This window comes from Castor canadensis, chromosome 11 (genome assembly GCF_047511655.1).
Source record: "Castor canadensis chromosome 11, mCasCan1.hap1v2, whole genome shotgun sequence".
Taxonomy (NCBI): Eukaryota; Metazoa; Chordata; class Mammalia; order Rodentia; family Castoridae; genus Castor; species Castor canadensis.
The window spans coordinates 141,290,091-141,312,748 of record NC_133396.1 but is presented as its reverse complement, the minus strand read 5'-3'; the positions used below and the strand labels follow the sequence as shown (position 1 = coordinate 141,312,748).

The window sequence follows — 22,658 nt, the reverse complement described above, 5'->3', positions numbered from 1 at the left end:
GTAGGAGCTGCTGTATCAGCTGGTGATGTGGAGGGTGCACTGTCACCTACTGGCAGGTAGGATGTATTGCAAAAACATGTTTTAAAATTGCTACCTTCCAGCTGTAATTCTGGCTACTTGGGAGGCTGACATGTGGAGGATCTCAGTTTGAGGTCAGCCCAGGCAAATAATTCAGGAGACCCCATCTCCAAAATAACCAGAGCAAAATGAACTGAAGGTGTGACTCAAGTGGTAGAGCACCTGCTTTGCAATTTGGAAACTCTGAGTGCAAACCTCAGTCCCACCAAAACAAAACAAAACAAAATCTGCCTTCTTTTGATTTTTAAAATTTGTTTTCTGTGAGATAAGTTTTTCAGTTCAGTTCCTTTTGGAAAAGCAGTGCATGGTGTCATGTGCCTACTGCTGCTCCAGCCTGGTAGTGGGCAGTGGCCCAGCCCAGAGCCCAGGGCCGATCCCCCTCATCCTTGCAGGTCTGGCTGTGGGTCTGGGCTTTGGGGCCCTGGCTGAAGTCGCCAAGAAGAGTCTGCGCCCTGAGAACTCCACAGGTGAGCTGCACCCCACATGGGAGGCTGGGGCCTGCAGGGGGAGCTGCTAGCCCAGCTCACCTGTGCTTTATCAGTGTTCGCCATGGGGGCCCCTCACGTCCCAGCTCCAGGTGGGACCCCACTCACATCAAGTCCCATGTGACTGATGCCCTGGCCCTGGTTGGCTGCTCAGGTTGACCATTACCGCACCCAGCCCCAACTGGCCACTCCGCCCTGGCTCCCCCGCCTGCCTGCACGCACTCACATACAGACAACCCTTGCTCTGCTCTCAGAGGAGCCTTGGTGGCACTGGTCCACTAGGTCAGGTGGCTTCTGGGACAGACCCACTGACCTGGAGTGGCCAGGACCTCTCCAGAGACTCTAGAGATCACAGGACTTGTGTCTGCCACCTTCCAGGGCCAAGACCAGGGCAAGGGTCAGGTCAGACACTCTTTTGGAGTGTGAGACTGGTGACCAGAAGCCCACTGGCCACACAGAAACCCGGGGAGTCCCAGATGCTGTGATACTGGCTGGGGGAGCAGCTGAGGCTCCACCTGGTTCCTGCCTGTGTGGACCCCTCTCAGACTTTGCCCGGAGATGAGGAGCAGGTGGTTGTAACGTCTGCTCATGGGGGCGTCCCCTGGGCCTTAGAGCTGTTGAGAGCAGTGCGGACAGAGCCATCTGCTGGTGATTCCCCAAAGTGCATCTGAGGTTCCGGGCTGGGCACCCCGTACCCTGGCCCACTTAGTATCAGTTCATCATGGTTCCTTACACCCCTCCCCTTGGGGGCCTCCCAGTGCCCCACTGCCCCTTGGGGCAGACCTCAGCCCCGCCAGCCTGGGGCCCAAGGGGTCTCCCAGCCACTGGGACGGAGAAAGGACTTGGTCATGTTCCCCACAGGCCCTGACTGCTGGGACAAAGGGCACCTTGTGTCCTTGAAGGGGACCAGAGAACAGAGGAGTTGGCAAGGATATTTTTAGTGGTGGCATTTTGGGACTGCTCCCTCCCCCACTTCCCCCAGAGCTGGCTGCTGTCCACCACAAGAGGCCAGCCTGGCTCCAAGAGGGCAGTGGTGAGCGAGGCTGAAGTTGGAGGGGCTTGGTTCCATTAGCCTGGGCCAGCGAGGGTGACCTTAGCAGCCACTGAGCTGTGCTACAACTTCCTGCCCAGGCTTGGCACACCTTGGCCTGGAGGACACTGACCAGGCAGTGAGCTTTGTCCTGGGAGACTTCTGGCTCCTCTGAGCCACCATGCCTGTGGCCTTCCTGGCTCCCCAGGCTGCTGTGTGGAGAGGACGTGCCTCCAGCCTGGGAAGGCCTGGGTTGGTCCAGGCACTGCCTTCAGATCTCAGGAGCTTGGGGCTCAGCCCAGGCCTGCTCTCTGTGGGGCCTGGGGCAGTGGCCCATCCTGGGCTCCTCCCTCTGCTGGGCCGAGGGGCCGGGGTGGCCGGAGATACATGAAGGGGCTGTCCTTCCCAGCTGCTGCCAGGGACTTTCGGGGCTACTTGTCCTGGGTTGGCCCTGCCCCTGCCACAGCTTTGCCTTGCTGGCCATCTCAGCCTCTCTCTGCAGGGCTAAAATCTCCCTCACCCCCCCAGGCCCATGTTGTCAGCTGTGTTCACCGGGAGGCTCCTCCCTAGACCTCCCAGACTCGTGTCCCAGGCAGGACATCTGCTTGGCTTGTCGGAGGCCATACTGGACTAGGCCCCGGCAGAGCTCAGTGGCCCAGCCACCTCTCCCACTCTCTGGGGACCAGGTGTAGCTCCACTCCTAGCACTGTGTCCAGCACCAGTTTCAGCCCCAGCACCAATGGGGCCCTCACTGGGCCCTCTGTCCTCTACCCCTCCCAGACCCAGAAGATGTAAACTGAGGCAGGGGCCAGGCTCTGTGAAGGCTTCTGATCCACTACTCACTGAGGGTGTCACTAGGGCTAGTGGGCACAGAGGGGGCTGGCATTCCAGACCCCTGCTCTGGTTTTTTTCTGCCCACAGGAGGTCACCCCTGTGCAGAGGCAGAAAAACTGACTGTGGGCATGCCGCTGGCTGGCAGCAGGAGACTCTTGGCTGCCTGTGGCTCTCGGAGTCATTGCTCAGCCCTTGCCACCCCCAGGGTGCTGTACAAAGGTCACTGCTTTGGGCCAGCTGGCCGCTCTGAACTGCACGCCTGTGGGCAGAGGGCAGAAGCAGGCACCAGCAGGCTTTGTGCCCTTGACCCTGGGCGCCCTGCCCTGCCCTCCCCTCCCCTGAGGATGGTGCTGTCACTACAGCCGTTTGGCAAGTGCCTTGTCCCCAGGAGTGCAGACTACCTTCCTCTAGAACACCGGGCGGGCTGAGGTTTGGCGGTCCTCACCAGGGCACTGCCCATGTGGCCTCCGGGTCCTCCTGCCGGACCTGACCTTAACTGTAGCAACTCATGCTCTTAAGCCCCGGCGCTTCCAGACGCCGATGGAGCGAGAGCACCTGTGCGAGCGTGCAGGGGTGTGTGTGTGCGCGTGCGTGAGTGTGCGTGTGTGCGTGCGTGTGCATGTATATGCGTGCGTGAGTGTGCATGTGTGCATATGTGTGTACGCCTGTGCGAGCGTGCAGGGGTGTGTACGTGCGTGTGCATGTATATGTGCGTGAGTGTGCATGTGTGCGCGCGTGTGCGTGCGTATGCGTGCATGTGTGCGCATGAGTGCATGTGTGTGCATATGTGCGCGCGTGAGTGTACATGTGTGCGTGAGTGCATGTGTGCGCGCGTGTGTGTGAGTGTACATGTGTGCGCGCGCGTGTGCATGTATATGCGTGCGTGAGTGTGCATGTGTGCGCGCGTGTGTGCGTGTGCGTGAGGAGGTGCCAGAGGTCTGGGAGGCCTGGCAGGTCTGGCGAGGTGCTGAGGCCGAGGGTGTGCGCGGGAGTTGGAACTGGGTTGCCAGCTCGGTGGGAGGCAGCGGCCCGCCGGTGCTGCCTGAGGCCCAGGCAGGCTCAGTGAGGGCTCCCGCGTGGGGTGCGCGTCCGTCCCCAGGGAAGAAGGCCATGCTGGACTCCAGCCCCTTCCTGTCGGAGGCGAACGCGGAGCGGATCGTGAGCACGCTGTGCAAGGTGCGCGGGGCGGCGCTGAAGCTGGGCCAGATGCTAAGCATCCAGGGTGAGTGGCCCCCGGCCTGGCAGGCCTGGGGCAGGGGGGCTTTGGTCCAGGGAGAGCTCGAGTGAGTGGGAGGGAGACGGGGCTGCGTGGGGAAGCTCAAAATGGCGCCTCCAGCAGGGGCTGCAGGCCCTCTTGGTTCTTGGTGTTTTGAGATGTCATCCATCAGTGTGACAGCCAGCTGGCCTGCTGGGGATGCCTCGGGCCTCCCAGTGGTGTCCAAAGAGGAGCAGTGACAGCAGGTGGCAGCTAGTGGCCCTGCTGCCTTGGCCAACGCTCAGCTCCCAGGGCAGCATGGGCCGTGGGGCGCCACCTGGGGTGCTGCAGCTGGCATGGACGTTTGGGACGCATCTGTGAACACACCTCAAGGACAGGCCCAGTGGCCCAGTGGCCCCCCATAGACACTGCAGGATGTGCAGGAGCAGCAGAAAGCCAGCCCCGCGGGGAAGCCATCTCGGAGGGATGTCCCCAGGAAGCTGGGGTTCTGCATCAGCAGGAGCAGGGCGGCGGGAAATGTGGTTAGGTTGGGGGCAGTTCAGTTTTCTTTTATAATTGTAAAAAACGTTACAGTGTTGCGTCTGAAATGCTGTCAGGTCTTGGGGCGCAAGTTCAGGGATTGGGGGGGTCAGGGCTCCAGCTGCTCTGGGCCGGGCCCCCCGCCCGCCTGGTTTGGATCTGGGCCTCTGGCCTGAGCGGGCGGCTGCTGAGATGTGAGGCCCCGGGCCGCCTGTGCGGCCTTGGCTTGCTGCCTGTCCACATCCGGTGCCAGAGCCAGGAGGGGCGCCTTCCTCCCCACCTCTGACTGCCACGTCTCGCAGACGACGCCTTCATCAACCCCCACCTGGCCAAGATCTTCGAGCGCGTGCGGCAGAGCGCGGACTTCATGCCACTCAAGCAGATGACGGTGAGGCCGGGAGCGGCTCCGGGCCTCCCGAGCAAGCCGTGGCCTGGGCAGAGCTGGGGGCTGCTGGGGACCCGGCCAGGCTGTGCTCACGGCCCCCCTACCCCCGCAGAAGACCCTCAACACCGACCTGGGCCCGCACTGGAGGGAGAAGCTCGAATACTTCGAGGAACGGCCCTTTGCGGCCGCCTCCATTGGCCAGGTGCACCTGGCCCGCCTGAAGGGTGGCCGGGAGGTGGCCATGAAGATCCAGGTAGGCGCCCTGTGTGCTGGTGGAGGCCGCGCCTGGCCACTCTGGGCCTGGCACCCCCCCACCGCCTCCGGGGTGCCCTCACTTCCCCCAGGCAGCCCTGCACCCCATCTTTCCTTCTCCAGCACCTGGCCCAGGTGCTGTGGCTGTGGGCGCAGCTGTCTTCTGCAGGGCACGGGGACTGTCCACTGTTGGGGGTCCAAGCTGGAGGGAGGTTCTGAGCAGTGACCGTTGAGTAGAAGGTGGGGAAGGACAGCACTGTGACCACGACAGCGCCATTTGGGTTTTGGCTCTGGTTCTGCCGGGCTGAGTGCTGGTGGGACTCGGGAGTTACGGGGAGGACAGGGCTCCAGAAGGCGCTGCCCCGTGTGTCCCTCCAGTACCCCGGCGTGGCTCAGAGCATCAACAGCGATGTCAACAACCTCATGGCCGTGCTGAATATGAGCAACGTGCTTCCCGAAGGTCTGCGACTGAGCTGCCGGCTCCGGGCAGGAGCGGGTGGTGGCTGCTGGGGCTGGGCGCTGGGGATCAGAGGGACCCCCTGCAAAGCTCCCTGCCCACCTTGCTGCCTCTGCCTGACCCAGGCCTGTTCCCTGAGCACCTGATCGACGTGCTGAGGCGGGAGCTGGCTCTCGAATGCGACTACCTGCGGGAAGCTGCTTGTGCCAAGAGGTTCAGGTGTGGCTCCTGGTGCGCTGGCTGGCGGGGCCTTGGGGGTAGAAGAGCAAAGGAGACAGTTGTGGGGGCGGGTGGCCCTGGTCAAGCCTGGCCATGGGCGGCAGTCTTCCCCACAGCAAAGCAGGATCTGTGCTGTCCCTAGTGGGGGCTCTTTAGGGCCCGGACTGGTAAGACCTCCCACCCTACCCAGGGAGTTGCTGAAGGACCACCCCTTCTTCTATGTGCCCGAGATCGTGGATGAGCTCAGCAGCCCCCACGTGCTGACCACGGAGCTGGTGTCTGGCTTCCCCCTGGACCAGGCGGAAGGGCTGAGCCAGGAAGTTCGGAATGAGGTGTGTGGGACTGGGCTGTCCCTGCCGTGCCCTTGGTGCTGGCCAACCACCAGGTGAATGGTGGCCGCAGAGCCGCTAGCATTCCCTGTGGCTGCATCTGGGCAGATGGTGGGTGGTGGGGACTTTCTGGGTCACCTGACGCAGCCCCCTCTTGCCCCCCCCCCCAGATCTGCTATAACATCCTGGTCCTGTGCCTGAGGGAGCTGTTTGAGTTCCACATCATGCAGACGGACCCCAACTGGTCCAACTTCTTTTATGACCCTCAGCAGCACAAGGTGAGCTGGGGGCACCAGGGTCCTGAGTGGCTTCTCAGGCTCCTCACACCTGCCACAGCTGCAGGGCGAAATTTCCACATCTTCATCCCCAGGTGGCTCTTCTGGACTTCGGGGCGACGCGGGAATATGACAGGTCCTTCACCGACCTCTACATCCAGGTAAGGTTGGGAGAGGGGCCTCGTTTTTCAGAGGCTTGGAGCAGGTCCTAGGGGCTGGGAGGGAGAAAGGGAGAGAATGCCGAGATTCTGACTCTCTCTGGTGGTGGCGGCGATGATTGGGGGGGCGGGGACCATGGCTGTCACTTGCAATGCTGCTGTGACCTGCAGGCTGGGGATCTGAGACAAGGATGGTCAGAGGGTGGGCTGGGGCTCAGCTCTGGCCCCGAGGGCCCTCGGGAGCCTCTTCCTGTCCTTTTGCCCAGATCATCCGGGCTGCTGCAGACAGGGACAGGGAGGCTGTGCTGAGGAAGTCCATAGAGATGAAGTTCCTCACGGGCTACGAAGTCAAGGTGGGTGGCGTTGCCGGGCTCCACGGAGTGGGCGGCTGGACCTGGGCTGGGCCTGCTTGTGAAACCTTAGGCAGAACCTCAGTGTATACAGGATGGGAGCACCGGCTGCCACCCAGGTCCCCACAAGCGCTGGGGCTCCTTGAACACAGTCTAGAAGCCTCTGGGACACTCAGGGTGCAGGGAAGGCAGGTGGGGTGGGCGCCGGGGGAATGTGGTGTGAAAGTCGCCTTTTGCTGCTGTGGCCAGAGTGAGGGTCCCTGTCACATGAGGAGGGTAGACTGTCCCTTTACCCAGAAGCCACCGATGAGCAGCACTTTCCTCTCTTGACTCTGGGGAAGGAGACAGGGTCCAGCCTTGTGCTCATACCCAGTAAGAGTGTGACCGCAGACAGTCAGCATGCCACCCCTCGCTTCTCTGCCTGGAAGGGGTGCTGACCATACTCAGCTCCAAAGCCCTCTGGGGCCAGCCGTCCCTGCCCCCTCTGTGCTGCCGGACATGCTGTGTGGCCACAGTTACTTCTGGGCGTCTTGTGGTTGCAGCGTGAGTCCTCTACCTGGCAGGTGGCCGCCGGCTGTGCCAGGCTGATGCTGGGCAGGCTCCTGCACAGGCCCTGCCAGGTTGGGCCAGGACACTGGTCCTTCTGGCCAGAGCAGCTCTGTGAAGATGACCAGCTCCCCCCATTCTGCCCAGACCCCAGCACGCCACTTAGCCTCGCACTGGGCCCCTGGACACTGATCTCTTCTGGTCCCTGTGGTTGGCATTCGTGCCGTCCTTAACTGCTGTCTGGTCTATTTACAAACATGGCTGACTGCCTAGGGCACTGGGTGGGCCCGGGGCTGGGGCTCCTGTACCTTGCTGCAGTTGCCCCTCTTCACGCAGGCCATGGAGGACGCCCACCTGGACGCCATCCTCATTCTGGGGGAGGCCTTTGCCTCGGATGAGCCCTTCGACTTTGGCACCCAGAGTACCACCGAGAAGATCCATGGCCTGATCCCCGTGATGCTGAAGCACCGTCTCGTGCCTCCGCCCGAGGAGACGTACTCCCTGCACCGCAAGATGGGCGGCTCCTTCCTCATCTGCTCCAAGCTCAAGGCCCGCTTCCCCTGCAAGGCCATGTTCGAGGAGGCCTACAGCAACTACTGCCGGGCGCAGGCGGTGCTCCCGGTGGGCAGGGGAAAGCAGGGGTGACGTGCCACTGCCCAGCGAGCGGCTCTGCGGGAGGAGGCTGCGCGGAGGCCCGGCCCTCGCACGGCTCTTGTGGAAGGGAGTAGAACTGGTGCAGAGCGAGGCGATGCCACTGTTCTGCCAGACTCTGCCGTGTGCCCCCTCTGAAGTAACCGGATAAAAGGCGATTTTCTTCCCTCTCCTTTCCCGCCTGTGAACGCTAACAGGAGCGAGGCGCCTGTCCCCTGAGGCCTTGCTGCCAAGGCTGAACGAAGACACGAAAGACACAAAGAGGCAGCAGCCTAGAAGCCTTTTGCGTCTTGTCGGCCATGTGGTGTGAGCCTGTGTTTCTAGGGGAGGTTTGTGTCTGCCCTTTCCTGCTCCAGGCTGAGGTTCCGAGCTGAGACCAGCAGATCCAGGACCCTGAGGGCTGGGCTGCCGGGACGGGTCTCAGTGTGGAGACGATTGGGCCTTGGTAGAGAAGAGCTGCCCCTACCGGGAGGGAAGGCCAGCCAGATGTGATGGACAGCCAAGGTCAGCACAGGCTCTGAGGGTTGATACAAGTCTCGTAATGACCACATTTACTTGTTTTGGTTCAATTAAAAAGTGCTTGTGAGAAGCCTTGGAACCGTCTTTTATTCCTTGTGCTCTGAGGATTCTGGGGAGTGAGGGAACCCCCTTGGCACGGGTGGTGGCCCTTCCTCTGCACTGCTGACCCCTTAGTCAGCCCCGGATGCGCTGAGGTCTACACACCTGTTTCTAGCATGAAGCCTGCAGGGCCTTGCTGGGCCCTTTACTGAAGGGGAGAGGCCACCTTGGCAACCACACAAAGTGGCTTTTCCCAGAGTGCACGATGCCTGGAAACGGGACATCTGGATGCTGCTGGGGCCCTTCCTGACCCATGCACAGTGCTGAGGACGCATTAGGGAGGACATGGTGCAAGGGGTGCCTCGGCCTCTTCCTCACAAATAACCCAAGCAACTGAAGCCCGATATGCAGTGGAGGACAGCAGTGGACGACAGCAAGTCTCCAGCCACCGACAGACTGCAGGGAGAACAGGGTTTCCAAGGGAAACTAGGAAGTGGTTTTGGCCCCAAGGCTGAGCACCAGGTGAAAACCAGCCTTCAGGTTCAGAGATCTGAGTGCCACTGGGGACGTAGGCAATCTGATCCCGGGGTCCAGCTCAGCCTGGTGTCACAGACTTGCTTTTTATTTGTACCGCAGTTCAGCTCCAGGGCCTGTGCCCACCCATTATGCCCAGCTCAGGAGCCAGGCTTTCTGTGCTGGGGGCAGCAGAGTTGAGAAGTCGCTGCTGTCCCAGGCAGCCATTCTTTGTACCCGCTGGGCATTTAGGAGAAAACCAAGGCTGGTGTCTGGCGGAACAGCAGTCTCTACCTAGTGGGTCCAGGGCGTGGAACAGGTCGGTTCAGCCTCACAATCCACGCTAAGTCTACCCAAAACCAAGGCCTGGCAGCGTACTGGGCCCGTGATTTTTACCAGGTTTTATGGAACCTGTGTATGAAACAGTCTTGCACCGAGTAGCTGCTACAGACTTTACACACACGTAAGCCAAAAACGTTTGGCCCTTTAGGAAAAAGTTTGCCAGGCCCTGATTCCCACTGCCCACGGCTGCTGCCTCTAAGGCACAGAGCGAGTCAGAACACTGCATATACCAGTGGCCTGGAGATGGGAAGCAGGGCAGGCGGTCATCGCTATTCCGCTACAGCCAGTTTAGGATGTCCTCTGTGATCACCAGTCTTACTGTGTGTCCTCAGGCGCACGGTTCAAACTCCCCTACAGTAGGGACACCAACTTTGTTCTTGGTGGCAGCCAACAATGGAGCTGCTCACAGTCACCATCAGGCCTTCCCCGAGCCTCACGTCACATCGGGGAGATGGCATCACAGGCTGCAGCAGCAGCAGTTGGGAAGTTCTGACCAGAAGAGGAGTGGAGGGGCTTCCAAGGGATTTAGTGTTATTTTTTTACCTGAACCACAAAGGCAATTTAGGAGGTCCCAGATTAAATCCCAGGGAAAAACTGACCTGTTAGTAGAGTAAGGAAGAGGCCCAGCAGAATGCAGGCGGCTAAGGCACGCCAGTGGGGCGTTTCCTCCCTCCTCCAACTGTTCAACTGGGGAAAGAGACAAAACACTCAACTCTAACAGTTCCGTGTTTTATTGCAGTACATCAAAGTCTGGTTAATATTAAGTGATACCAACATAAAATATTGGTGAATTCTTTTGTTACATTTTGACTATCCCACCTTAAATATTTCTGTGCAAAAGAATCCACATCACTGTTTGGTAGCAGAGACTCTCTTAGGAAGTTCCCTAAGACACTGAGGGAAAAAAACCAAAATAAGTGCTAAGAGGCCAAAGCAGCATCTCCCCCTTCCACACAAACTGCTCAGCATTACATTCTTAACAAAATGATTACATCTAGGCCATGCAAAACTGTACAATAATATTACAATGAGAAAAACCTAAAAATTTATAAATGATATTATACTATCAAATAAAAAGGCAGGTCATTTGTTTTCAGAGACATCAAGGTTGGTTTGAGGTGGTCAGAGTCCTGTACCACTGGGACACCTTGTGTAGTGCTGGGCCCCGGGAAGGGAGAGCTGGCAGAGCTGGCTCTGCTGGAGTGACCCTCAGAGAACTGCGGCCTTGAGAAGAGGTTTTGAAGAGGGTGCAATGAACCGTCAAGCAGCGTGTCTAGCTCAGGGCTGGCTGGAGACAGGTGGGGAGTGCCCAGGGGACTCGGGCTTGTGCTCCCAGTGCCCGTCCAGAGAGCATGGTGAGAGCTGCCACCAAGCCCACTGAGCTGGGAGACTCAAATGTGTGGTCACTGCCAGGGCCAGCAAATGGCCCTGTAGCATCTGGGAGTAGGACGCCTGTCCACCCTGCTCTGGTTTTTCCTTCGAGTTTCACATGAACCAGCTGGTCTTCCTCACAAATAGACATGGCCATTAACAAAACGACATGGTTCTAAGCATATGGAACGAGGCTGAGCATTGCTGCTGTAAACATGACAGGAATTTCGGATTCTCCTTGAAGCTTGGACCAGGGCAGATGGGTCCTGCTTAGTTCTGTGGGATGGCTTCAAAGCTGTGCTCTTGGAAAATTGTCGAGTGTGTGTGTGTGTGTGTGTGGGGAGAGTGTATAAATAGATGTGAATTTTTATAACTGAAGTGAAGTTTGTTTAGGAGTCACTTGAGAAGGAGGAAGGCTTTTGCTTTTGGCGAGAAGAAACATTTGTGTTTATAATTTTATACACCCAAAAAGCACATGGCAAATTAGCCAGATAAGGGACAGGGAAAGCACCAAGCACCAGCGAGACATGTGCCAGAAGTGCCTGGGACGCGGGGTTTCTTTCTGTTGGGAAGTTGGTCCCCACTGCCTTTGGAAATGTCCTGCATGGGTGGGGCTGGGGGGGGTGACTTGAACATAACCTTGGACCTGTGCTCCTGAGCCCTTTGAATGGTCTTAGTGCAGCCGTCTCCTGGAGCCTATTCCATCTTTCCAAACACTGTTCCCATAAGCTTCTGAAGATAGTAGACTCACATTTAAGGTGTGCTCAGCCCCACAGGACAATTAACCCAGGAAATCTACCCCCAATTCTGATGTTAGAGTCTGTACACATCTGGATTACTCATGATTGCCGTGGGCGGGGGGAAGGACAGCCACCTGGTGGGGAGACCAGCCTCCAGGGTGCTTGCCCGCGGGAGGCTGTGCAGCAGTCTGTCGTGGGGCCTAAACTTTACGTAGGTGATTCTAAGAGCGTCTTTGGAGAAACAAACACCTATAAGCAATAAAAATTCACAACTGGTTGTCAAGATACAAGCTAATGGCTTAGTGCAGAGTCCTGTCCATCTCAGCCTGGGTCTGCCTTCTGCTGTCAGGGAAGGAGAGAACCAATCATGAGCACCAGGGACATGGCCAGCCAGCTGGTCCTTTTTTTCTCACACCAGGTGCCAAGTTCCAGCAGGTACCAGTTTGATGCATCAGTGACCAAATGCAAGGTTCACCCACCCTTGATACTTGGATGTACAGAGGCATTTTTATAATATGCTTTTTTTCTAAAAGCAGATTTGGGAGGTTAGAACTACACTGAATAATGCCCACCTAAACCAAATCAAAGCAGCAGCAAGTCTAGAATGCTTGTGTGTGGAAGTCCTGACACTAAGCACTCAGGGCTCTCCTTCCCTCATGGGCCCTCCAGGTGCCAGGTGCGGGAGGGGAGGAGCTGGACACTACAGCCAGGTTAGCCACTGAGGAACTTTCTTCATTTTAGCTGAGGTTTAAAGACGAGGGGAGAAAATTCTGTTTCTTTTCCTCCCAGTGAGAAGCAAGAGAGAGGTTCTCCTTACTTCCACATGACATCTTTCTTTCTCTACCATGTGCTTGCTGGTGAATGAGTGCAGACGGAAGTCCTGCCTCCACTTCTCACTCTCCCGGGCAGCGACAGGGCGCAGTCAGGGCCTGAGCTCCTGGCCTCCTTTGGTTAGAAGTGTTTGCCTAAAGCTGCCCAAGTACTTGCTTTTGAGGTTTTGTATTATTTGGTAACTTCTTTTCACTGGGCTCATCTGGGGAAGCCATATTCAGCCCTGGACAGACAACCATTGCCACCTCAGGAGGCCAGGACTTTCCAGGAAGAAAAGCACTTTCATGAACCATTATAGGCCTTCAGAAGCCATAGACACTTGTGTCCTTTCAGATGGAAGGGGTTGGAAGGTGACAATCCTTTTTCTACATCCGCCTGCACAACACATCAAGACACAATTAAGAGTGGGAAGTGTGGTGCCATTCTGCTGCTAGCGAAGGTGACGAGGGTGGTGGCATAAGCAGCAGCTTCAAGGTCTGAACCCTCTTGTCTGGCTGCACTCCACACCTCCCATGCAGGGTCCCCAGTGAGCCCTGATTATTCTTGCTCTCCCTCTGCAAATGCTTGAGGCCTTTCTACCCTGTACACGACTTAGCTGGAAACAGACAAGAAACAACACATCTTTAAATTAAATGATCTCTCTTATATATGCATCTGTCTTTCATTGAATACAAGATGCTTCTCTTGACTATATACATTCAGCATTGAACTTCTACATATGTATTTATTTAAACTCTAGTGTAGTAAAATATGCATTATTTTCATCTGTGAGGACTTGGGCTGGCGCTGGTCACGGTGACCTCTCTAGGCTGCTGTCTGTGGTGTGCAGAATCCCAGGTGCCGACGGAGGGCTGCGGTGGCTACTGTAGGGATGGACTGTCTAACCCACAACATTCCCTACGTTTGTGCAGTCTGTCTACTGGGCTATCTTTGGGGAAGGGTAGCGTCTTCCTGAAGGCAGCTCTGCATGGGGATGAACCTACACCGGCCTCAGCAGCAGGGTGGAGGGAGGCCACCTATGCTACTGCTACCAGACCAAGGATCCGCCAGTGTTGTCAGACCACCAGTCCCTCCTGTGGCTGCCGCCAGCCTGTCCTTTCCAGGCCTAAGTGGAGTAGGAAATGGAGGGAGGGAAGGCAGTGGAAGGTGCGGGTGAGGCCACCCTGGCTCATGGGTCCCAGCTCCCGTGGTCAGTACTCTCCAGTGAGAGGCTCTTGGTCTTTCGAGGAGAAACCGGGCTTGGGGGGCTGCTCAGGTTGGAGCTGTTGGAAGCTGTGGAATGCCTTGGAGAATCAGAGTCCTGCAAGCCCAAAGTGCAGCAGCATTGAGAAGCCAAGCGAGGTGGCCCCTGCAGCGGCTCACCCACAGCCAGCCCGCTGGCTTCCTGACGGGCAGTGTCAGCCCTGAGCTGACACTCAGAAGGACACACATCTCAGTCCTTAGTGTCAGCCTTTAGCAAGGTAATTATTTTCACTCAAAGGTCATCATGAATCCGCACGCCTCTGGGAAAACTGCAGCTTGCACCCAAGTGGATAGCCTTGCTGTCCCTGGTGGAGGGTGAATGTCGGCCCTACTCAGCTGAGGCCATGCAGGTGGCAGGATAACCAGGGCAAAAACACCCAAACCCGCCCACAGCTTCCCTAGGGCAGTCACACTCACCTCCCCATCATAGTCCCTGGTTGGGGCATCGCTTCCTTGGTCCACACCTCCTGAGGACAAAGAGCCCTCGGAGGGAGAAGGTAGAGGCTGCCGCTTTGCCTTGTAGCTTCCTCCGGAGAACTCCCTCTTCAAGGCGCTACCGTTCTGTGTGGATGAACCTAAGGACACCGTCAGGAAAACTTTACACACTTGGAAGAGGACAATCCTATAGAAGGGGGACAGACTGCAAGGTGACAGCACGCCCCTACCCCAACCATGGACAATGCCTTGGCCCCAGAGCTCCCCTGAAGGCCAGCAGTCTTATACAGTTGTCGCCATCACACTCAGTGTCATAGAATCCTTTTACTAGTGGAGCCTCCCAGTCCCCTTGCCTTGGGGGCTCTCTTGGCACCATTCACACTTCCCTATCACAGCACTTGTGCATCATATTGCAATCAGGGGTTGGCCACTCTCTAACATGTGGAGCAGCTCTGTCTCACCGGCCTAGTGCCCAGTGGGCTCAGAGTGACGTGCGCAGGAGGAAGTAGGGAGTTGGCCCCAGATAAAGGCTATGCCTAACAACATGGGGACTACTTCACTTCTTTATAGAGAACCCTCATAAAAACAAAGGAAGCACAAAAGCAGCACTTCCCCCCATAGGGCAAAAAGCCTGAGCCATCAAGGCAGGCTGAGTTTCTTCAAAATCAGATTCTGTTTTGACCTAAGAGTCCGGGTACATAGGCGGGACCAGCAGTGTTCACAGTAAGAAAAAGGAAGAAACCCCTGAAATCTGGGGAGTACTGTTAGGAGTTGTGTAAAGTTGTTAATCAGTTTCTGCTTAAAAAATGTTTCCATCTTGCCATACTTCAGTGTTAGGATCGGTGGTCAAAAAGGACCATGTGGAGACGGCTCAGTGTAACACGGGGATAAACTGGTTGTTCCAGCTTCTAGCTGATTTTATCAAAAAAAAATTTTTTTTTTGGTGGTGCTAGAGTATGAACTCAGGGCCTTGCACTTATTAAGCAGGTAGCTTTTTGCTTTAGTTACTTTTGCGACAGGATCTCACTTTTTGTCCAGGCTGGCCTGGACTGAGATCCTCTTATTTATGCTTCCCAAGTAGCTAGCATGACAGGCGTGTACCACCACACCTAGCTATTTGTTGAGATGGGGTCTCATGAACTTTTTGTCCAGACTGGCCTCAACCTCAACTGTGATCCTCCCAATTTTTGCCTTTTGAGTAGCTAGGATTACAGGCCAAGGCCACTGCATCTGGCTCATCAATCTTTTTTTTACATTAAGAATTCGATGAAGGGCCAGTGGAGTGGCTCAAGTGGTAGAGCACCTGCCTAGCAAGTGCAAAGCCCTGAGTTCAAACCCCAGTGCCACCAAAACCAAACAAGTTCAATGAGAATGTCACCACGTGACCACTTGCAGCATGATTATCTACTGATCACAGACTGTCAATTGTTCACAATGACACACAATAGGAGCCTGCTGCAGTCATGTCTTTGTACTCTGCAAGCTTCTCTTACTGCACCCCTCTTACAGTCTGTGTTTTCCTGACACCACACCTGCCATCTTGCAGAGACCACCAACATGGCTGGAAACTGGATGTTGTGTCATGTGCTTTAAAAATGTGACTGCTGCCCAAAAGACTGTGACACAGGTTACTCCAGAGGCACCTCCACACCCATGTTTATTGTGGCACTATTCACAATAGCCAAGTTATGGAAACAGCCAAGATGCCCCACCACTGACGAATGGATTAAGAAAATGTGGTATCTATACACAGTGGAATTCTATGCAGCCATGAAGAACGAAATGTTATCATTCACTGGTAAATGGATGGAATTGGAGAACATCATTCTGAGTGAGATTAGCCTTGCCCAAAAGACCAAAAATCGTATGTTCTCCCTCATATGTGGACATTAGATCGAGGGCAAACACAACAAGGGGAATGGACTATGAGCACATGATAAACGTGAGAGCACACAAGGGAGGGGTGAGGATAGGTAAGACACCTAAAAAACTAGCTAGCATTTGTTGCCCTTAACGCAGAGAAACTAAAGCAGATACTTTAAAGCAACTGAGGCCAATAGGAGAAGGGGACCAGGTACTAGAGAGAAGGTTAGATCAAAAAGAATTAACCTAGAAGGTAACACCCACGCACAGGAAATCAATGTGAGTCAATGCCCTGTATAGCTAGCCTTATCTCAACCAGCAAAACCCCTTGTTCCTTCCTATTATTGCTCATCCTCTCTCTTCAACAAAATTAGAGATAAGGGCAAAATAGTTTCTGCTGGGTATTGAGGGGGGGGCGAGGGAGGGGGTGGAGTGGGTGGTAAGGGAGGGGGTGGGGGCAGGGGGAAGAAATGACCCAAGCATTGTATGCACATATGAATAATAAAACAATTAAAAAAAAAAAAAGAAAACATGAAGGTTAAAAAAAAAATGTGACTGCTGGAGCCCTTAACCAGGTCGATCAAGGCAGAATTCCTGATTTAACTTTTCAACACTCTCCTGATGACCAAGAGTCGTTTGCCCCCAGCTTCGAGACTTGGGGTCACTAGGCCTGCTTGGTGGAATGTTTCTTGGTAATATGCTCCTCTGTCTTTCTAGAGTATTGTCTAATTGAGGGCACAGTGAGTTTTTATTTTTCTTTCAATTATATGTCTAGTTAAATGCTTGCTTAAAAAAAAAAACACTACATGCACTATTCTTAAAATCTGTCTCTCAGAATAGAAAATGCAAACCACTAGAGATGCCCACAGATTTCCTCCTATAGCTCAGGCAGGACTATGTGGTACTTTCTGAGTCTGTGTTCCTACCATTTGGGTTTTTGTGGGAACGCTCTGGAAGTCCTCTCCCTCGCACAGATCGTCTCCATGCTCATGTGATGGGAGGACTCAATCCCACCTCAGTGTCTCCAGTTTTCTTTTCCCTTTTAAACATCAGGGATCTTTTCTTTCCAAGAAAGGTTATATTTACTCACTCAGTCTAGAAAAAGAAAAGTAAGGTGGGCTGTTTTGGTGTGATAGGAAAAGGGCCTGGGAGTAGTCTGGAAGTTGTAGTCTTGGTTTTCTGAGGTCACAGCTTGGCATGGCTTCTGCTCAAGAGCTCAAGATGGGACTGAGCTCTGAATCTTTTGGGGTGAGGAGTACCCCTCTAGGAGGGATAGCCTCTAGGAGGGTATAAAAGGCTCCTATGTGAGCCCCTGTGGCTAACAGGAGAGTGTCTCAGTCCTCTGTGGCCTGGCAGGAATCATGGTGGAAGCCATGTTTAAATCTGTGCTGTTTGTGGAGGCTGACATCAGAGCTCCCCTGTTTCTTCTTGTCCCTCCTGGCAGGTTGTCCTGGCAGGAAGTGCTTTATACAACTCAGTGACATGAAGCCAGCAGGAGCATCTAAATTGAGAGACAGATGCCCTTGCATTTCTTGGGATGTCTTTCCTCAGCTCTCCACAAACAGCTTGAATTAGGATTAGGTACCTCACAAAGACCAAGAGTAAGGAAGGCATTCAGGCTAGTCCGGGCCTAGGCAGCAACACAGGACTCTCATTCCAGAGCCTCTCTGTGCCACAGGGCAGTATCTTCGCCTGCAACTTCAGAAACCCAGAAGCCCCAAAACACAGTATTTCCTCATGTGTTTGCTACAGACTCATATGACAGCAAAATGTCACCTGAACTGGAGGCTGATGGCGGGCTTCACTTATGGACGCTTACTTGTTTACAGGGTGGACAGTCATAACTTTTGCTGTACAAATACTAACTTGCTGTGGTATTGCCTCAGATCTTGCTGAGAATGTAACATAGCAAATGGCAGGTTCCTTATAGAATATATTTGAAAAGTCTGAATTCTGAGAGAAAAAAAACAGGTTTCAAGTAAGGGATGATGGAACATTCCCTGACTATGAGTGCTGTGACACTGTCTTTGCATCTCTAATCTTGGTAACTTATGGTTTAAATCCATCACCTTATTTAGCTACCACAAATGAAAAGGTGATTAATAAGGTGACTGCCGTGTTTCCAAGGCGTAAGTTTTTCACTGTGGGCAGCACCATCTGTTGGCTCCAGATAACTTTAGGAGACAAAGCAGAAAGTTGCAAGTTGTACATTCCACCTTCCCCTGACGACTTCTTGGGGGCCTGCTTGCATCACAGGCCAGTGTGCATGGGGTCGCCTCCTCCTGGGAGCCACACATTACGTGGTCCCTCTCACATAAAGGGGCAGCAGTCAATAACATTTGCACACACACTGGTGGTCCCACGTGATCATGCCGCTTAATGACAATTAGCTCCATCTGGGTAAGTATGCTCTGACACCAACTACGAAATCACCCAGACACACTTTGCTCAGGACACCATCAGCTGATGCATGACTGTCTGTCACTTCTGCCTCTCTGTTCTTCAAATCACTTGCTCGGGGAAAACAGGTAAACTGCCACAGGTATACTGGCAGGACAGAGAGGCCCAGGTTGCCATACAAGCAGGCCTGACCACAACCAGGTGGTAGAGCTGGAGTCCCTGTGCAGTCACAGAGGCCTGGAGCTGACTGCTAAGAGCAGGACTGAGCCTGGTGACAGGTGCTGGTTCTTGGAAACCATGTGAAACAGTGTGTTGGCTGTTCTAAGCATCTATGCTGTAGGGTAATTTGCTATACAGCAAGTGATAATTAATGTCACATCATTCATCTTTAAATTACCAGAGCCTAAAAATACCTGAGGACATAGCAGGTGCTGAAATCAGTGTCTGCTGTGCAAGAAGCAACAGAGGCGTCAGGCCAGTCTAGTCTAACACTCAGGACACAGGACAACGAGCAAGCTTTCCAGCTGGAAGACATCTCAGTGTGGAATTCAATGGAGTGTAAGTTTCTCTCAGAGATGGAGGTGGGAGTGAGTAAAGGTTTTCCTGATAACACAGCTGGCCTGTGTAGGCCCCTGCTCTCTCACACTCCAGTAAGTGGGAGCCACTGTGCCACTCCACAGCTGCGGTGGAAAGCACTCTTCTCCTCCCCCACTCTCATGTTGATTCCTCATCAAGTCTTACCGTTTCTGTCTCTGAAAATACATCTGAAGACTTCACCTCCTTCTCCCTTGGCCTCCTCTACACCAGATGCAGCTTCTACTGCTGGCCACTCTGAGGTGGATTTGAGTCCATTCTCTGGTGGCAGCCAGCAAGATGACTGAAACTACGTAGAGTCTCTTCCCCGGTAAAGTCCTCACAAGCTCCCTGCTGCATTGTGGTTAGAACAGGGCATTTCTTACCTTGGGCTCCAAGCCTGTTGGTCTGGGCCTTGCTCACCTCGCCCATCTACATCCCTCTTTCCCATCATGACCATGTAGCCACAGTAGCCACGATGGCCTTCTTCCAATCATTCACTAGGGAAATCTGATACCCTGTGTGGTGGCCGTGTGGCCTTCCTAACTCCTTTAAGTGTGATTTCATCCTCAATAGCTGCCTTGGTTGTTCTCCAACACCGTGTGCCCTGCTATTGCCAGCACACTTTCTGGTGGTGTCCATCTGTCTCCCACAGGGTCAGCAGCTCTCAAAGGACTCCAGGGCTATCTCAAAAACTGCACCTGTGTCACTGGGCATTTCCCAGCAAGGGCTGAGGCACTGTCACCACCAGAACACACTAAGCATTTGTAAGAACTGTCACGCATAGGACTTGCAGGGCAGGCTGCAGCCTGGGGTCACCTGGCCACAGAGATCATTTCTGCACCTAGGGTGAGGCACTTACGTGCTGACAGGCCACTGCTGGCACTCATGGAGCGGCCGGGCTCAGGGCGGGATTTGGTGATAGATGGAATACTGACTGAGCCACTGAATACTGTCCGGCTTTCCTGAGGACGAGGGTTCTGAAAACAAGAATGATACATTCTTCAGACAGAAAGAAAGAGGTTTTCTGCTGAGGTGTCTACTTTTCACTACAATTACCAAGAAATAAAATGATCTTCACCTGAATAATACAGAGTAAGGAGCAGTGGATCCATAACCCCTCCCACTGAGAAAGGTAGCCCAACCCCAACATGAAGTAAATCTCTCCCCCAAAAGGGTAAGTACTAATCAGTAATGAGTTTTGGCTATGCAAACAATGAGTAAGTTACACAGTTAGATGTGAGAGTAAGTGCAGAATCACACGGACATTTGCAGATAACTTAAACAAAGCTTTTACAATGGATGACATCTTTATTTGCTTAGGATAACTCAAAGCCCAGGAAGCTCATTTGGAGGAAAGTCAATTAAAATTACATTCTTGATAAGAATATACCTTATTCACAACACCTATTGTGCCATTTCCGCCTTCAGGCAATGTTGCTGAGTCAGAAACAAGAGGACTCTATAGTAAGCACAACCAAACTTCTCTGTGACTGAGGAGTGTGACCTGATGTCCTGTGACTGGGGAGTGTCAGCCTGAAGACTTCCCGGCCCAGCATCCTATAATTTTTCAAAGCTGAAGGAGAGGATGTCCGCTGATAGTGCTCAGAGGGTGGAAAGACACTGAGTGTTCCTCCCATGTCCCAGATTGCCCAAGCTCTAAGTACCCTGTCAATGACATCTCTGTGCCACTCACAATGTCTCCACTGCTGACACAATCCTATCCTGCAAGCGTTTTCTGATGCAAACGGTCTGGTTCCTTTGATTTCTTGCAACTTATAAGCCAATCCGCGTCTATTTATTATGTGGAAAAGCTGTCCCTCCTCACTAGTCTTTCACAGTCACAACAGAAGCAACAGTAATTATGCTCCACCCCGGGACCAACCCCTTCCCATCCACCCTCACAAGGGTGGCTTGTGAGCACAAGAGGCTGCTCACAAGAGGTTAAAAAAGAGGCAACTTGCTGGCTGGTCAGCACAGGCCGGGGACAAAGCCAGCCACATCCACAACAATGCTGCACAGTCTGCTGACAGAGGCTTGTTCAGCTCAGCACCTCAGTTTCCTCAGTTGCACTAGGGGACTACACCTGCCTCCTGGGGTTTCTCTGAGGACCAAGTAGGTATAACTGCACTGGCCCAGTGCCACTGTGTGCTGCACTTCCTTGCTCTGACACTGACCTCCTAGGCTGTTGGCACCTCGCTGCCATCCTGCCCTTTGCACACTGGCATAGTCACGAATCTCACATGCATAGGCAAGACTAACTTGTGAAAGTACAATGCAAAGTTTCACATTAAAAGGAGTCAGAAATTCTAGCTGAGACTTTCTCAAAGGATCCAAGTATCAAGAAAAGCGGACTAGCACAATCAGTACAATGTACTACTTCCCGTCTGGAGGAGACAGCCCTCTCCACGTGACACCACAGGCTCACTTCACTACAGATCCTCCTCCCTTCCATCCACACCTAGAAAATCACACAGTGGTCAGCCACTGACATTAACTGGAATACACATTTACTAGTTTGTTCTCTGTGCTGTGGAGAAGACAGACAATGATGAAAGTCTAGAAGGGCCCAGTCTCTGGGGACTCACCAGGCACTATTGACAATTGGGTGCATCCTGTCCATCTTTTGTCCCAACAAAAAATTTTAAGAGTTGACCACTCTTTAAATGCAATAGAACACATAATTAGCTAGTGTATTTTAAAATTTTACTACTATCTAGTTTTACTAACTTACAACCAGCAAATCTTTAATCACTTGGTGTTCTGGAAATAAGACTCTTGCTTCTGGTAGCTAAGAGGAAAGAATGGGTCAAAGACATCTGTCCATACAACTGTCCAAGGCATGACTTAGGTTTGTTTAGGGCATACTTAATGCTAGTCAGTGTCTACAGAAATCCATCTTACCTGAACGCTTTAAACGGTTCAGCAAGAGCAAAGGTGTGGAAGCTTAATGCAACATTTTATACATTTCCCTCAACATCCTCAGACCTGTCCTTTAACACAGAGAACCAAGAGAACACTGCTGGAGGCAGCCCTTGACTCACCCCTGGGGGACCTCAGCCTGCCCTGGTTGTTTAGGAAGCACCTGGTTCATGAGTGTTCTAGCCTCATTTCTTTGGTAATCTTGTATTTCAGACACAGACTGCAATCATGACTGCACTAGACTCCAGCACCCAAAGCAGTCAGACACTGAAGAGTGTTGACATGAATTCAGCTGGTAATGTAATTCATGAATTGCAAACTATGACCCTCTCTAGAGAACACTTAGTACTCTAGTAAATACCGGTTTGATGTCATAAATGATTACAGGTATTGGCATATGTGTGAATTTTAAATACACAAAGTACGTTTTACTTGTATCAGGGCAGAAGAACATTTTCTGGTAATTAATGAATAAAATTATAGCAATTATTCAACTAATCTGATTCATATGCTAACAGCAAAGGTTACTGTCTTCTTTGCTATAATATGGTGTAGATTAAAGAACTTAACAGAATACAATAAAATGTGCAGAAGTACTTAAGGCTTTTGAAGTTAACCTGTAATCTTTTGGGAGGAGGACATTGGGAGGATCGCTGTTTGAGCCCAGCTTGGGCAAAAAGTTTGAGAGACCCCATATCAACCAATGGTTGGATGCACTGGTGTACACCTGCCATCCCAGCTATACAGAAAAGCACAAATGGGAGGACTGCAGTCCAGGTTGGCCCAGCCATAAAGTGAAGCCCTATCTCAAAAATAACCAGTGCTAGCAGGGCTGGAGGAGCAGCTCAGGTAGATCTCCTGCCTTGCAAGTATGAGGCCCTGTACGACCAAAAAAAAAGTAATGGTGTAGGTAAACAGTATTTTCCACCAGGTAACTGTGACACTCAGAGGAGGGACTATGATTCTGTCTGTGCCTGCAGCACTGGAACTTTGCACACATACCTGCAGCCTGGGGAGAAGGGAAGGCAAACAGCTGGAGTTATCAGGAAAACAGGCAACCCCACCAGCCAGCCATAATTTTGAA

At 53.4% G+C, this 22,658-nt stretch overlaps 2 protein-coding genes across 21 annotated transcripts in view; one reads left to right on the top strand and one right to left on the bottom strand.

Moving 5' to 3' along the window:
- Positions 1-8,373, top strand: part of Coq8a (coenzyme Q8A) — a 33,907-nt gene extending 25,534 nt beyond the window's left edge. For all 3 annotated transcript variants that reach the window (XM_074048834.1, XM_020170258.2, XM_020170259.2), the window contains 11 exons: positions 471-545; positions 3,527-3,649; positions 4,465-4,550; positions 4,660-4,800; positions 5,178-5,259; positions 5,382-5,475; positions 5,666-5,807; positions 5,975-6,082; positions 6,175-6,240; positions 6,504-6,590; positions 7,470-8,373. In XM_074048834.1, coding sequence (XP_073904935.1) covers positions 471-545; positions 3,527-3,649; positions 4,465-4,550; positions 4,660-4,800; positions 5,178-5,259; positions 5,382-5,475; positions 5,666-5,807; positions 5,975-6,082; positions 6,175-6,240; positions 6,504-6,590; positions 7,470-7,778 — 1,313 coding nt within the window. In that variant the 3' untranslated portion in view covers positions 7,779-8,373. The remainder of the gene's footprint in view (positions 1-470; positions 546-3,526; positions 3,650-4,464; positions 4,551-4,659; positions 4,801-5,177; positions 5,260-5,381; positions 5,476-5,665; positions 5,808-5,974; positions 6,083-6,174; positions 6,241-6,503; positions 6,591-7,469) is intronic.
- Positions 8,374-9,912: 1,539 nt separating this feature from the next.
- Positions 9,913-22,658, bottom strand: part of Cdc42bpa (CDC42 binding protein kinase alpha) — a 226,305-nt gene continuing 213,559 nt past the window's right edge. For 17 of the 18 annotated variants that reach the window (XM_074048826.1, XM_074048831.1, XM_074048816.1 and 14 more), the window contains 3 exons: positions 19,515-19,632; positions 13,799-13,956; positions 9,913-13,439 (listed from right to left, as the gene is read on the bottom strand). In XM_074048826.1, the coding sequence (XP_073904927.1) occupies positions 13,308-13,439; positions 13,799-13,956; positions 19,515-19,632 (408 nt within the window). In that variant the 3' untranslated portion in view covers positions 9,913-13,307. Of the gene's footprint in view, positions 13,440-13,461; positions 13,687-13,798; positions 13,957-19,514; positions 19,633-22,658 lie in introns of those variants that run through there. The other variant, XM_074048819.1, reaches the window with a different exon arrangement.